At 38.4% G+C, this 16,838-nt stretch overlaps 1 protein-coding gene across 6 annotated transcripts in view; it reads right to left on the bottom strand.

Moving 5' to 3' along the window:
- nfixb (nuclear factor I/Xb) overlaps positions 1 to 13,274 on the bottom strand; it is a 177,297-nt gene extending 164,023 nt beyond the window's left edge. For 4 of the 6 annotated variants that reach the window (XM_041996882.1, XM_041996910.1, XM_041996920.1 and 1 more), the window contains exons 1-2: positions 12,207 to 13,274; positions 956 to 1,039 (exon numbers count right to left, since the gene is read on the bottom strand). In XM_041996882.1, the coding sequence (XP_041852816.1) occupies positions 956 to 1,039; positions 12,207 to 12,209 (87 nt within the window). In that variant the 5' untranslated portion in view covers positions 12,210 to 13,274. The remainder of the gene's footprint in view (positions 1 to 955; positions 1,040 to 12,206) is intronic. The other 2 variants (XM_041996978.1, XM_041997002.1) reach the window with 1 other exon arrangement.
- Between the last annotated feature and the right edge of the window lie 3,564 nt (positions 13,275 to 16,838).

The raw sequence follows: 16,838 nt of genomic DNA, 5'->3' as shown, positions 1-16,838 counted from the left end.
CAAAATGGCTGTGTATTAAACCTTTTCAGGATTACACCACTTTCCAAACAGTACACTAAAATTAATAACACTACCCTGTTATACTGTAAAAATTTAGGAATGTCATCAAACTAAGAAAAACCATATGAACAAAACATAGACGGACAGCAAACCGAGGGTGTCAAGATGAACTTAAACAAGACTAAGCCCCAAACTGGAGACCTCCCAGTGAGAAGATGGAGGTTCAACAACATCAACCCTCCTGCGGATGTTGTTGAACTCGCTGCCCTCGGAACCCAATACAGCCACAGCAATACCCCCCCACCTCCACCCCACCACCGCTGAGAATCTCCAAAAGTCTCTTCTATACTGGCCGTGCTACTCGGTTACAGCCATAATGGTTCATTTCTGTACCCTGAGACACACGATACACTGTAACAACCCAGATTCTCTGTGAGACTTGGCATAGGTCTCAACTCTGAGAAACAAAGACCGTAGCCCAGAAAAGTGGCTCCCGCTTCATAAACAATCACACTTTCAGCCGTGCTCAGCCCCGCCTTGACACCACTAGCACTTTCTCCCCATCCTCATCCCCACTCCTCTGCTTCCATCGCAGCTTTACCAATCCACCAATCTCCAACAGAGGCTGGAGACGGTGGAGACGGTGACTTTCTTTAACGTTTCACTCCTTTCTGTTTTATAGGACGAGGCGTTATTGTATAACATAGTAATTTTCACTGCCATGAGGTAAGGAAGCTTTGGTGAAGTTTCAAAGTCCCTGATTTTTTTCCCTTAAATGTGTGTGTGGAAATAATAATTGTAATAGTTTGCAGCTGAGTAGAGGGAGCTGTGATTGACATTATGATTGTAGTGCAATTACCACAAGCTTGAAAACAGTCTGAGTTTTGAGTAATGACTCCAATTACACATTTAATACCAAATAACAATAATAAAAATAATAATAATAAATGCATACCCTGTATGAATCTGATACTACAAAGCATTCAGGCATCCCAGGACCTCTGGAGGGTTCTTCGTTCAACAGAAAGGTTTCGGTTGCCTGAAATGTAACACAACAATCATTCATTCATTAGTGGAGACTGTATTTAGAATCACAGAGATTAAAACACAGAAATGATGTGTTATAAAGCTGAAAAAGCAGATTTTGTACATGAAAATTTTTTTTTTTTTAATCTCAAGTCCCACCACCAGAAACCTCCTTTCACTTTTAATTTCTACTCATGCTCACGCACGTGCGTGAGTTGGTGGCCTGTGCCCATATGCTGTGCAGGCCTGAGGCCCGGACCTGCCCGTCACCACCACTTGAATGGAGAGGCAAAGTGTTTAGCTGCCGTACCCACACATAATACTGCCAACACAATAGCACTTCCTGCCTCTGCTATTTCACCTGCATGGTCACTTTTCTGTCAGCGTGCACTGATTCAGCACAAATCATTCACACACACTTGTACGTAGGTGCACAGTCTCATACTACACACACATTCAGCACAGACACGCACATACAGACCATACATCTGCCCACATATAGACAAACACAGACTACGGGCTCTATGATGCCTGGCTAAAGTGTTTAGATTAAGTGTTTGTTTCTATTCAGCTCTGTTCATTTGTATGCAACAGGACACACCAGCAAAGGCTGTGAATGAGCATCCAGTGCAATTCTGAAGTCTATTGAGGCAGCCGGGCCAGACAACATGGATACGGGAAAACTGAAGGCTGAGGATTTGGGTTCAGAGTTCTGCCTGGCTCGCGAGCAGCTTGTTATTAATTTTGAGTCTAAACTGGTACAAGTTATTTTGATTCAGGCTGAACTTGAATAGTTATTCTGGGAATCATTTAAACCTTTTAGACGAAGGCTAAAAATCTACTAAGAAGTTTATTCACACTGGTACTCCGAGACTTAAATTAAGTTGTTGGGTTTCGGAGAAAAGGGGAAATAATCCTATTTTCCAGAACTTTATGTTCTTACCTTCTGAAACAAGCATGCACACAAAACAGGATCCAACTCTGCTCGTAGCCAGAAAGAAAATGTAAAGTTATACTATTTAAACTGGCATGTGAGATAAACAGCTCTGGGCGAATTCAAACAGACATGAGGTTACTTAAGCATTTACATATGCACACAAATACACAAATGCACAGGGTGACATGGGATTGCCCTTGAACAAATACATTCAGAGACACATGCATAAACACACAGCACTATAATAAGTCCCAGACTGGGGCTAACCAAGCTGCGGCTGGAGACACAGGCTATTCATATCCTTCAGAATGAGAGGTTACAGCTTGAGTCTTTTCCCTTTCCCTGTAACACAGGAAGGACATCTGTGTGTTTGATTTCACAGCGTCTGTGGCACAAGGTCTCAGGCTGGTTGATTAACATAGGACTAACTGTGGTTTTATTTAACTGAGCTTTTTGTGCTCACAATAACTTTAGCGTGTGCCATGTGGAGCGTACACACAAAGTTAAACTCAAGTCCTCAAAGAGACGGGAAAACACCAGTCATGGCGTTCAGCCTCTGTATCCAAATACTGGCATGTCACAACTAATATGTGGGGAAACACTGGAGGAAAACCATTTCTCCCACGAAATGATGCCCTTGTCAAGCTCCCATTGCTTTCTGTTAAGCTCATAAACTGACCAGTCCAGCTGAAGGTTATATTTTACGCTTCTGATAATCACAGAGCAGCACAAAATGTGGCATACTAATAACTTCTAGCTGCCTCTTGTCCTGACCTTTAGTCATTTAAAGATGAAAAATGATTTGTACTGAACAGACCATGTAATTCAGTCTTGATGTAGCTAAAACACAAGATAAATGAAAGGATTGAACATCACTTAAAGAGCAAAGGATCCAGATCTTTTCTTTTATAAGTGACTGAGTACCCGGAAGAAAACTGTTTTATATAGTTAAATATAGGTAAAAAAAAAAAAAAAAAAGGTAATCACATAAAAAAAAGCCTTTAACTTAGCTATAGTTTACATGTTATAACAAAGGATTACATAACTGTTTGTGCATTTACAAGGCCACAGAACTATTTTGGCCAACTCTGCAGTTCCGCTGAGTGCTTCAAAAATTTTCAGTGTTCTTCAGCCATACAGCCAGACATTGTTTTATTCCGCATCAACAGCAAATTTCAAAGCACACACCGATGCTGTGCAAAGCTGCCTCTGTTTGGTCGGTATTAATGAGGGAAGGCAAGAAACATTGGCAGTCTGAAAACATCTCCTTGTTCTTAGCAATTTCTTATTGTGCAATTTCTGTCCTATAGGGTCTTTAAATTATCAAGTGAATTGCCTGATGTGTAAATAGCTAATAAAGTTAGGTATGTTAGCTTAAAAGTAGGGTTTTGCCAAAGGCGAAAAAAAAAACTTGTATCATGCTTTTAAGACTTAGATTTTAATGGTTTATATGAAAACCACTCAGTCTTTCTTTGACTAAAATTATAATTTATGTATCACGATGTGTTTAGCTAGCTTAATATTTAAACCAGAAAGAGAGGGAAACAGTTAGATCTGCCCAAAGAGAGAGAGAGAGAAAAAACATTGCCTGCATAAAAAAGACGGATATAGCCACAGACTCTGAAAGGTGAAGCCACTGTGGAAGTGATTTTGAGTGCCATGACTGTGGTTTGCTAGGTGTTAGCTTTAAAACATCTCTACCACCAATAGACTCATGTTCAAAAAGCATATAATAAGCTAGAAAAAGTATTAAGTCAAAATTTCCAAACCATTGTGGTGTTGTGGAAATTAAGTGACTTGATCTGCATGTTGATAATTCATCACTCATTACTGCTCATTTATTTTCCACAAATGTGTTTGGTGAGTTAGCTTAATGAAATATGACTTTGGTTCATTTTAAGAGCCCAAAAGATTTTCAGGGCAGGTTTTCAGTGGGACATCTTGTGTGTAAGTGTGTTTAGCAATAGGCAGGACACAGCAGCTAATGGCCAGTCTAGTAAAATAATACTTTAATGTAAAATGATCTTTTAGTTTCCAGGCATGATGTTTTTCTAAATTTAACTAGATTTTAATGCCCAACATTAACCATAGTTATAGTTTGTAATGTGCACATCAAATGAAATAGCAAGGAAACAGTGGCTAAAGCCAACATTTCAAAGCAAAGTCGCCATTGGTTGACACAATAGTCAGATTGGCTGTGTGGCTTGACATACTATACTTTTGTACCTTCATACGTGGACTTTCTGTCCAGCACCAGAAACTTTCTGGCTTTTTAAGACGGTAGCATCTGATCTGACCTTTCCTTTTTAAAATTAATACAGCAGTTATTTTGTGACATATTTTCTCTGTGGAGCAAATATGAAAAACTGTAAGAAAAATAATTTTTGTAGACTTCTATAGAGTAGTTTTTTATTTCATGAGTATTTTTGTGTTGCAATAATGTGTCAATTCTGGATGTAACTTGCTAAACAAGCTAGCAATACCATTAGCACTCGCGTTAGCTAGCATGACTTTGCTCTTCCTCTGTTATCCAGGTATAACGCCCTCAAACTTCTATCAAAATAAACTAACAGATGGATGAACATTTGTCCGTTAACAAATAGAACTAAAAATGTGTAAGTGTGTATACTATATGTTTGAAAGTCTCACTGTCATGTTAGGATGTTTTAGTCACTACAACTGGATGTCGGTTGCTTATTGAGTTCTGAGTTCTGAGTCCTTTAGAGTCAGCAGGGCCATGATAGAGCCACATTAACCATAAAGAGAGGCTTTGTGGAAAGCTAGGCTAAACACACAGGTACATGAGAACATTTCTGTATAAGTTACAAGAGATTCAATTAGTCTGTTGACTATTCTTTTCTAGGCTTACACCAGTGTACTGTTACTGAACTTTTCTGAATTTAAAAAAGTTTCATGATCTGTATTTTGCACTCACTTTTCTCTGACAATCATGAATATAATACATCAGAACTGAAAGAGGATGGATGCCTAAGCTGGCTGCTGCTCAAATGGATTAATAGGAGCACATATACATAATGCCCGCCTTCCTCTGCTTAGCTCATTGTCTTTTCCACGCAGACACACCGGCACACACACCATCTGGGTTTCTACATTTCTGGATACACAACAATCTACAAGAGGCGTGACTCTTCGACTGATTAACAACCTTCTGATCATTCCACTGTACCGTCCTAATCATGAGCAAGATTGACGCTGTGAACTCAACAGTTTCTAGAGCTTCAGAGACTTCTCTTCCACTGCAAAACATCCCTGACATCCAACCCACTCCGGCTTTATTCAACCTTAATTGTATCCTCATTCTTCACCTGGTAGCAAGCTAACAAACCTGTGCAGATGTGGCAAGTACATCAAAGGCAGGGAAGGATGGGAGGGGGAACTTGTTTGTAGAAAAAAATGTGTGAGGGAATATGAAAGGGGAAATTTACGTTGTGTGAGTCCGAGCCAGCGTCACCTCAGGGAGAAATGCTGGAAAAATGTGATATTTTACACCTGCATCTCAGGAGGTGTGGAATAAGAGGCAGGGAACAGGGGGAGGCGGTAATTAGGAGGGTGTGCGAGCATGTGTGTGTGTAACGAAATACATTTTTAGTATGTTTCTAGGGCTTGCCACTGGTTCTTTTTCAGCATTCAATTTGGTACGATCCATTTGATGCCAGTTTATTTAGAATGCTAAACCTGGTCACAAATGTTAAAAAAGTGTTGAAAATTCAACAAATATGCTAATATTGTTACACATATAAATAGCTGGCACACCCTGTTTAATGAATAATGCTATTGGCTCTAATCCCTCATTAAGGCCCAAAAGAGAGAAGTAAAGGAAGGAAATTCATGTCTTTTTTTTGTTGTTGTTGTTTTTTTTTCAAATTAGAGGTGATAACAAAGCTTCCTAATTTAAGTTGACTCAGATTACTGGGTTATACAGCTGGTGTACAGCTTGCCTTGTGAAACCAATTCCTCTGATTATTAAGTCTTAATAGAGTTAATGGTACAGGATCAGAAATAATATAGAAGAATAAGGAGTAGTAGATTTTCAGGCTCAGCATGTAGCGAAATTAGCTTCATAGTTGAAAGTGTATTCACAATTTTTTTAATAACTTTGGGTAATTGCAAACATGTGTTCAAGTCCACACAAAAATATCCAGCAATATGATTTCGTATAGATTAACTTTGTATACATGTATACATTACAAACTGCAAAAATATTGGTACTTTCTACACATACTTACCCTAAACTTAATAGATGCAATGATTTCCATGTTCAAATGTGTGTTAAATGTATGTGTATGCGAGGCATAACACACACAGATCAAATTATATTTGCATGGATCAGTTTGAATGTGCATGTGGAGTTTTGAGACTCATTTCAGAACTCCAGACTTCCAGAAATACATGCTGTGTGCCAGCGGACAGCTGGGTTATCTGGATTCTGATTGGATTCAGGTGATATTTTTTTAAATTGTTTTTTTTTAAAGTAAGACGGACGTTTCTATGTTAGAATAGTTCAGAGGGTAAAATCTTTGTGCAAAATAGTAATGTTTGTGTAGCTTGTAGTGTAGGCATGTATTTATATTGTTTCAAATTTGTGTGGTTCGAACATGTGTTTGCAATGATATTACAAGTGAATTTGCAAAAGGTTGTATGACAAAAAACAATTTTGTGTATATGTGCATACATTTACACACAGACATAATTTGTGTTGCCTACTATGTTTTACCAAAAGTTACAGTTTTATAATAAATATGAACTAAAAGTGAAAACTTATATATTATATATCTATATTCTTGAGTGGGCGATAAAACATGCTATTCTTGAATGCAGTTGCAAAAAACCCTCTCATACAAAACATCCACAAGCACAAGAAAGATCCAGCTTTGCACAAATGAGCAGGTCAGAGTGCAACCAACCCGTCTACCAGGGTGTCTTTCCACTTGTTCACAAGTTTTTGCTGAGTCTCCATTCAAGGGGATTTGTGCTTTCTAAGGTAACTTTGTTCTCGAAATTGAATTAAGCTTGCAAAAATCAAACTGACTTTTGACGGTTTAGGGGTGGAGACAAAGATGTACATTAACCATATCCTGATCGGTCCATTATACATCTTTGGACTGCATCGACCAATCAGAAGATGGCCAGCCTTTTGTCTCCACCCCAAATTGTCAAAGGTTAACTTGATTTGTGTGAGCAGAAATCAACACTGAGAGCAGGGTTACCTGCGACGGTGCAAATGGCCTCATGCAGAGGCCCAGCTAAACCTCTTAAGCGCGTTGAAGGATCTTGTACATAATCAGCGAGGTCCTAAAGACTCAAGTAGCAGGGCTGGCTGTAAGCAGTAAGATGCTCTTTTCTGTAAAGTGCGATCTCTCTCGTGTGACAGATCATTTCTGCAACTAGAGGTTTGTCTGAGAATCGTATAACCTGCACATGAATGCTGCTCTACAAAACAAGAGGCAGTGAAAAGCATTACAGTCTCACAGTTTGTTGACCTTTATGAACTGGATATATGGATACATCTGTTTTATGTTTCAGTATGAGTTCGTGCCTTTTGTTTGAACCAGACTGGGCAGTATATCCAGACATGCTTCAGAGTCCAACTGCTTCTGTCTTTTGCATGATCATCAAGTACGGACCCTGCACCACTGGTAGTAATGCATGCTCATGCCATCACATTGCCTCCATGTGTTTTACAGGTGAACAGGTTATTTTAGTTTTATCAGTCCAAAGAATGCAGCACCAGAACCTTTCTGGCTTTTTAAGATCGTAGCGTCTGATCTGACCTTTCAGTTCTTGAGGCTTATGAATGATTTGCACTTTGTGGTAAACGAGGGTGAAATATTATCTTTATTGTAGACCTGGATATGGTTATGTTTTCCTCCAGCAGAGTGTTTTCACTTGCCCATTTCTAGCGTTTTTTTTTTATTTTTTTTATTAACCATGGAAAAGAACCCTAAGATCATCAGTGGATGTCTTGAGATGTAAAATATGCAGAGCTCACCAGTTCAACTTTTCTTTTCTGTTTTCTTACTGTAAAGCAGATGTGGCTGCCCTTAATGATTTTTTGGCTTTATTTTTGCAACCAGTTTCACAGAGCCCCTTTAACTGCATGTTGTGGGTTTGACCGCAACACTTTTAAAGTGCAGCTGTTTCACTTTGAGTCAATCCTGCAAGTTCTACCTGGTTAAATGATGAAAAGCTAATGAGAGAAGGATACAGATCTCCATATGCTTTGAGTTAACAGTCCGATTACATCTGAGCCTGATAATTGAGGATCAACATCACTAAAACGGAAAATAAATTAATAGAAATGTTAAACAGAAAGATAAACAATTTGAGAGTATAATTTATGCAAAGAATATTATTAAAATGTTTAGCCAATAATTTACAGACCCAGGAACACTAAAAATACTGTGAACATGTTTGATATTTGCAAGTTAAAAGTACCATTCAAATTATAATCCAGAGCTTCTTCACAACAATGCAAGAAAAACAGTCCTGCAAGATGATAAATCAAAACTTTAAAAACTTATTTAAATTCTGCAAAGTTCAGGTGCTAAATTAATCTTCCTGCTGTCCAGATCTGTCAGATCTGACATTTGGTGCATTTTAAAGAAGCTCACGACCATCATTAAAGTCTTGTCTTGGGTTTGCTTCTGCAGCATACGCATTTTCATTGTCCTGTAACTTCTGATCTCACATTAATGTGGATGAATACACTGTGATTATACCTCTTCTTACATCCTCCGCAGCCTCTTTACTGTTTATATATCATTCATGCTGCTTGACCGAATATCAGCGTTTCAATCTTTAAACTTCAGCAAAGGCGTACGCGCCACATGAACTCTTCCCGCCTGCTTCCAGCCTTATTTATTTTCCCAGGGAAAACGTCAAAGCTGGGACAAACATAATAACATCATTTTCTGTATACAGTGAGGGATGACATCACAGGCAGCAACGGCCAAGAAGGAGATCACACAAGACTGGAAAACCGCTTGTCTAATCATCATGTGGTGGGCACACACTCACACACTCTAACATAAAAACACATTGTAAGATATAATAACCCATAACTACTTGCAGAGAACTACATGATTAAATTAGTTTCCTTTAGCTTATCCTCCACTAGATCAAATGTGCTTTCACTGAAAAAATATGGATGTTTCATTACTTATATATTTAAAAAAAATAAAAAAAAGTTGCTTCATGGGAGGCGCCAACACATCTAGAACCTAAAATGTCATGTTTTCATCTGTGATGATTTCAGAAAACATGAATACAACCTATAAGCTGTAAATCCACAGTTATAGATCATCTAAGTGTGGTGTGTGTCAGAGGAAGATCCTCCTCCTCATGGGAAAGTGAACTGAATCCTGACACTGATTGACAGATGCCTCCAGTGCAATCTGACTAAAATAACATGCAACTGAATGTTTGGCACAAATAGTCCTTCTTAAAAAAAAAAAAAAAAAAAAAAAGGTGAGTTTCTGCCGTAAATAAGAAAATAACAAGTTGAGTTAATCCCATGCGAGGCCTGTCCTGAATTCTGTATCATTTTTACTGATGAGCTTCTTGGGCGGCTGCCATTACAGCAATGATGCTCGTAAACAAATAATTATTCATACTAATAATCTTCCATATTCATGTGCAAATAAGATGCCGTCCTGGTATCTAAGAAGCTTCAAGGTTGTATGTGGGAGGTTTGTGAAACTATTGCCTGACTTGACTCATTTTGTGCCAAGAAAAATTCTGTCTAAGGGTCAAGGAGACGAGCGCGCTGGATGTGATAAACCTACAAAGACTTTCTTTTACAAATTTTAAAATTAGACGTTCCTCTTTTAAATACATGCATTCAAGACCTCACAGAGAATTCATTTAAATTCCAATTTCAATTTTATTTATAAAGCATTTTTAGTGCTGTTCAAATCTTGATCAACACTCATTTCTTGATATTTTACTTCTAAGAAGTCGGACCTTCTTGCAGTCCTTGAAAGCAGTCCTAAGCAATAGTTCTCCAGCTTTCTGAAGGTCTTTCAAAGGTTTTCAAAGGAAATTTACTGCATTTTCACTCTGAAAGTCCAATCCTAGTACCTTAATATTCTCAACTTAGCAAAAAACAATTTTTAAATTGTATCTTTAGGGACTTTGTTACAAGCATCCCATTGCAAACATATGATTTGCTCCCATTTCTTTAGCTGCATCTATGAAAAATGTCCAAGATAAAACAGTTCCATCGATATATTTATCTTTTTGTACATTAATGATGTGATTCTCAAGAACTATTAGCCAAAATACCTGACTGGGGTGCAATGTATCCTTAAATATTTGAGGAAATTGGACAAATAGAGGACAAAAAAAGAAGCTGCAGGCCTTAGATGAAAAATATCTGAAAGTGATGTCCTAAAGAAATATGAAAAGAATTTGAGAGAATCTGAAAGCACCAGAGGCACCTAAACCTTTAGTAGATCCTTCTACTGGTAACTGAAGCCTCATCAGAAACGTCTCCATTGAAGGGTGGCTGTCAATAAGACTTTATTTAGGAAGGGAATCAGGGAGAAAAAACTGGACTGAAAATCAGTGGCAACAGGTCTGATGGACTGATGAATCCTCCCCAAAGCCAGGACCTCAACATTACTAATAATGCTTTACAATACTTTGGAAATCTGCTGCACAGATATTATGAGTTGAAAAAAAAGTGCAAATGTCTCATGATCTTTAGCAATTAGTTGTAATTTAGGCAATACTAGAAGGGCCCCACTGGTTGAGCTCAGACAAGTTGAACCAGTGGGGCCCATCAAAGGTCAGGAGGTTAAACAGACAGGGCTTGACCATGTAAACTTTAAGGACAAGCAATAAACTCTTTTAAATCTCACAGGCAGGTAGTCAAGGGCCATGAGGACTTGTCCCTTCTCCCTGAAGCTGATAAAAGAAAGAAAAAATTCTGTTTAAATCAAAGCTTGTATATATCACTTGCTGGTACCAGAACAAAGATCTGTGAAGCAGTGTGGGATCATCTTGATAGAGAACATAATAAAAGGCAGCCAGCAACCAAAGAAAAACTTTGGAAAGTTCTTCAAGAAGTCTGGAGAACTATTCCTAAAGACTACTTCAAGAAAAGGCAGGAAAACTTGTCTTAAAGGGTTCAGACCACGTGGAAGAATAAAGCTGCTCGGACTAAATATTGACTTTCAGGCTCATTAGAATTGTACAATCTCTGTGTTTTCTTTATACTTATTCCTGTTTGTGTTTCAGTAAATCTCTGCACCTATTGCCTCGTTTCCTGGCAATATATTAAGAAATGAGGGGTGGCTCTAGACTTTTTCACGTTACAGTCTTTTAATGGTTAAGTGGGAATAAAACAGGAAACATTCAAATATTGTCTTTTAAAGCTACTTTGCCAATTCAAATCATAAAAAGACCACAAATATTTTTAAATTATATTTTCACGTCTGCTTTCTGCACAAGGTGTCTCTGCATCCAGAACAAACATAATAAACTTCTTCTTCTTTTCTCTTGAGTTTGCATAAACAAATCACTTGCGTAATCAAGGAATAAGTCAAAACCGCCGTGCGTAATTACGCACAAATCAGTAGCTGGCTCAAACAATAAGCTCCATTATTTCATAGCCAAGTTTCCGACCTCTCTTACGATTTTGCCTTTAGGTGGGATTCAGGTTTGTGGGGGGCTGTCGTGTCAAACAATATACGACCCTTACATACGTTGTAACGCCTCTTTATTAGCTGCTTACTCTGAATGATTTGTGACAGCACCTCTCATATGCGCAGCTATAAATAGTGTACAGACTGGTTCACTTCAGAAAACACTCCAATGAGAGGAGTCGTGCTCTCCATGTAGATAAAACTGCAGTAGACATCGGGTGGTGGATTTGAACAAAAGGTTGGACAGAAAATTTTGGTAATAAGTTAAAAATGTATGAAAATAAGCTGAATTGTGTTTGCATTTAAGCAAATGTTCATGACGTCCTTCAGTCTTTTCTTATTGTTTTTTTTAAAGAAAACATAACCACAATATCAGGGGTCTGATATTTAACAGATTCAGGTTGGTGGAGGGACTTGGCAAACTCTTTGGTTACTTACAAGTAAATGCACACAATTATCATAAGCGCGCTTCACTGAACATAAAAGTTGTTTCTGTTTATCATTAAATGTATGAACAATGAAGCCTGAAAGCTGACTGCATAAATGAGGAAATTATTGGTTTACACAGCACGTACCATTGTGGTGTGAGGAAATGTGCCAACTCTCTCAAAGACCCATTTTCCACTCTCAAAAGTTCGGCTTCAAAAAAAAAAAAAAAAAAAAAAAAAAAAAAAAAAAAGTGTGTGTGTGTGAGAGAGAGAAAAGTGCTCGGTTTCTTGTTTAGTTGGGCCTTGTACCGGAAGCAAAGAAGCCCTAATGCACGGCCTGTTGTCCGGTAAACATGGTCATTTTTTGGGAATTTGCAGTTAACTATCCTCAGCCAAGACAACGGGAGCGAAGAGCCGTATAATCCAAGTCCCGATGTCTTCGTCCGAAGTGTTTCTGTTCAGTTTCAGCAAGATATTTCCATAAAAACTGCGTGGCCTGGCAATGCGCGCTCCTCTCCTCCCTCGCGATCTGTCTCGGTGCCGTAAAGTCCACCGACACAGGCACAGTCTGAGCCCGAGTGACAGAGCAGAAGTCTGGCCGTGCACCGTCAGTAAGTAGCCCGGCACTCTGCCGCTTTCATCAAATCAGCTGTTGCTCCTGCACAGAGGGGACGCCGCCGCGCGCTTTCACTTCATGCACTCTTTTTATTTTTTCCTCTTTTTTTCCCCCTGCTGATCTGAAAACGTGGCGGTGCGCCTCTGTCCTCCTCCACCTGTTCCTCAGTGTCCGGAGAAAGTTGCGGAAAGAAGGGCGCCTGAAGCGAAACTCACCATGTGGCAGCGCGGATGTCGCAACATCAAGAGCCAACGCAGCGACAGCGGGACTCAGCAGAAATGAGCTCAAATAAGCTGTACTGAAGAACTGGTACTCGCTCCGCGCCGTGCTGTGCTATGCGACAGCAGCTGAAATTTAAGCAAATAAATGTGGAAAGTGAAAAACACGCACGCACCAGTGAAGACGTGCGGTGTCCTGCGGCCGCGGCTGGAGAAGCGGAGCAGAGCGCTGGTGAATTATTAATAACCAGAGCGGTTCGCAGTCTGTCGTGTCAGTGAGTAACGAGGGCGGCAGCTGGGGGTTTAAAGGAATTAAATACGGGCTCAGAGTAAACCATGGACGCAGGGGATTAGTAGCTCTCACCGGCAACAGTGTAGGGGCAGCTCGGGGCCGACGGCAGGGGCGGGAGGGAACGGAGGGGGAGGCAATAGAGTTTATGATAAATATTATTCATTTTGTTATTTAAGTGGGAAGAAGTCGTTTCTCAAACCATATGGCCTAAATGAAGTTGGTCTCGAGATAAAATGCTGTTAGAATTTAAGATGACCTTATCACTAAATGCACATTTATTTGGAAGACTTTAGATCTCACGAATTACTAATTCATTACTTATATGTCTCATTATTTTTATTTATTTATTTATTTTTAGCTGTTCTAACCTAGAGCCTGTTGCCATATATTGCGCAAAATGAAGAAACCAAAAACCAAATCTGTCCTTTTCCATTCAGTCCGGTCTTTATTGTATTTATTAGTCTGGGAAAGAGATGAACGTTGATGTCTGAGATAGTTCAGGTGCGTAACTCCTGCCAGGAGTGCATTAAATACAAGATGTATCCATCACACACACACACACACACAAAAAGTTCAGTTAGGTGAGGAAATCCAGATGGAGCTTCAACAGACGTGCGCCTTGAAAACTTAGGCTACTGTCCTGATCATGTATAAAAGCAGAGTTTTGACCTTCTAAGGAGAAAAAGTTTTTACGGCTGTGGCGCAAACCGCCGACCTCACGCAGCATGATGAGCGCATGCGGGAGTCCACATGTGCTCCTTCTGATGTTGGTTCAGTCTGTGTTGGTTCAACTTTGATCAGTTTGACAAATAAAAAGCTCATGAACTCAGAGTTGTTGAAGTGCAGCTTTCACAACTTTGTGGGCGTTTGTGAAAAAAAGAAAGAAACAAAAAGCAGATCTTTACAAAATGAATAATTAATTAAATTAATATGTGTAATTTAAAATATCAGTTATAAAAACTGAGTATTTTAATATGTTAATTGTCAGAATTTCCTTTTTATTGATTTTATTTTTGAAAAACAACATTTCTGCTATTTTAAACAGGAAGCTCCTCGTTTTAATTGATGAAAAGGTGTCAGTGAAGCTCATTAAAATATCCCATTGTCTTCATTTTTATTAACAAACGCAGTTTAATAACGATAACATTTAAAAGCTGTAGCTGCGTCAGTTCATATTTTAACAGTATACAGCGCAACATATGCTAAACAGATAAATAGTGAATCAGGGCCTATAGATTTTTAATAAATAATTTCAAATATAAATAAGAAACAAAAGAAATAAATACAGGCTTTTCTTTGGATGTAATATCTAAAATATTTATTATAGTTTCCACAAAAGGTTATCAGGAATCTGAAAAATTATTAATGTGGACATATTTATTTATTTATTTTGAAATAAAAAAATAAATCGAATTTTCTTCATTGATTTATACTTTTCTATTACTAAAATAGTTTATTAATAATTTAAGTGCGTAATATGGATGTGTGTGTGTGTGTGTGTTATGTGTGTGTGTGGCCTTTTCCAGAGCGGCCTGAGGAAGAAGTGAGAACAAATAAAGCTGAGGCCTTTGCGGGAGAAAACCTTCGTTTATGTTTGCGGTCTGTTTGTGACCCGCGTGGCAGCACCCGCTCTGTTTTCTGTCTTTGAAACTTAGCAGCCTGCAAACATTTTTTCTTTAGGTTGCAGAGTTAAACTGCTACTTAAAGCCCAAAGCTTGGGGAGGCAGCTCGAGTTGTAAAATGTTAAATAAAGCGTGTGTGAGCTGCACAGACTGATGACTTTCACGCTCTTCTCTCATCAAACTTTTCACTTGACCTCTTCTTTGACCTTCAGTGTATTCTACTTCTCTTATTTCTACTCACGGCCTGTTCATAATCTCAACACATGCAGCGTTTTTAGAAGAGTTACACGCACTGATTTGGCCTTTCTCCGTTGGTATAAAGAGGCTGGGCCTCCACAACATGCAGATACACGCGAATAAGTGGAAAATCGTCTGTGGAAGAAGTGGTGACAGTAACAACAATAAATAACAATAAATGGAGAGTCCCTGTCTGTATCTATACCTTACCCACAGATTTGGCTCAAATGACCTCGTAATCTACAGTCCAAATTCGTGCAAAACAACACGCAAGAAAAACAAACAAACAAAAAAAAAAAAAACTCCTTTCTTTTTGGGCTGTCTCTGCGCTCCCGCTCCAACAGCAGGGCTATATACCGGCTCTCTCCCTGGATCTTACACACAAAACCGTGAAACAAAAGTTCCACCAGGCAACGGCCTGTCGAGGAATGCTGACCTTGGCAAGGCCGGTGGAACCGGGCTGCACTCACGGCCATTCTCTCGCTTCTTTTGGGGTTGAATTAAGACGCTCAGTTTGACCTGTGCCAATTTCCAAGAGGTGGCACGATGGTTTAGAGCCATTCTGTAGGTTAGTGCTGAATAAAAGGCGCTGCGATAGTTAAATAAACGAAGACTAAAGCGAGGACTAAACTGCTGACGTGTAGCAAACTGACCCGTAAACACCTGCTAGATCTGGATTTTTAAAAATAGTGTATAAATATATATATATATATATATATATATATATATATATGTGTGTGTGTGTGTGTGTGTGTGTACATGTACATTTATAGGAGAAAAAAAGAATAAAAAGGCTAATACTTAACCAAAACTGTAAATGAGAGGCGGCATAAGGCAACACAATAATAGGCTAATGAAAATACAAAAGTAGAAGCACCTCAAAATTCCTGAGGCAGGTAAAAATTCTACATCAGTAAAATCTGCCACCTGAATAACACCATTGCAAAAAGGCATTTGCTTCAGTGTGTACACACTTAGAGCATAACACCACACATTTCCAGCTGATGTAACTTAAGAGAATTACTGATTTAAACCACGGAGAGCTTTGATATTTAGAGATTTTTTAAAAATAAGGTTAACAACTGCACATCAAAGTACTAAACAAAATCCTGGTAAACCATACAACTGAATTACTTGTGGTCAGAATTCACTGACAGATAGGTAGATGGATGGTGGGTTGATGATATAAATATAATCTCCTTCTTTTTAGAGTTTTTGAAATCTACAATTTTTATTGATTTTTTTTATTGTTAAATTGTATATTCCATCACCCAGATGACTCAATTTAATTTATGTAGTAGTAGTATTTGAATCCAAAGGAGGCCTCTGAAATCAGAAGACAAAAGTCCTAAATTATTTTCTTTCTTTTTTCTTTTTTTTTATTTGATATGTTTTCAGTTGGCATTTTGGTAAAATGTGCTCCATTTTTACCTGATTATTGTAAGAGAAATGTTTTTTTTTTTTTTTTTTGTTAACACTGATCTATGGATCATTTAAGCATAAAAAAGGCTCCTAAGCCAAGGGATGAACTGGTGTTGTGTTTACATATAACAGAGAATTTTGGAAAGAACCAATACTGAATTTTATTGCAAGGCGTTTTATTAAAGTTACATCAACATAAAATGTCAAAGATTTAATATTTGGTAGACATAAAGCAACAAAATGATTCCCAAAGAGTTATAAGCTGAAAAGACAGGTCTTGGGCAAAAAGAAGAAATAGAAGAAGAGAAAACAATTATTAAAGTTATTTTAAAATAGGAAAATAATCCCACAAACCAAAGACCTGACATCAAA

The sequence above is a fragment of the Melanotaenia boesemani genome, chromosome 2 (assembly GCF_017639745.1).
Source record: "Melanotaenia boesemani isolate fMelBoe1 chromosome 2, fMelBoe1.pri, whole genome shotgun sequence".
In the NCBI taxonomy this organism is placed as follows: Eukaryota; Metazoa; Chordata; class Actinopteri; order Atheriniformes; family Melanotaeniidae; genus Melanotaenia; species Melanotaenia boesemani.
This window is presented reverse-complemented; position numbering and strand designations above follow the sequence as displayed.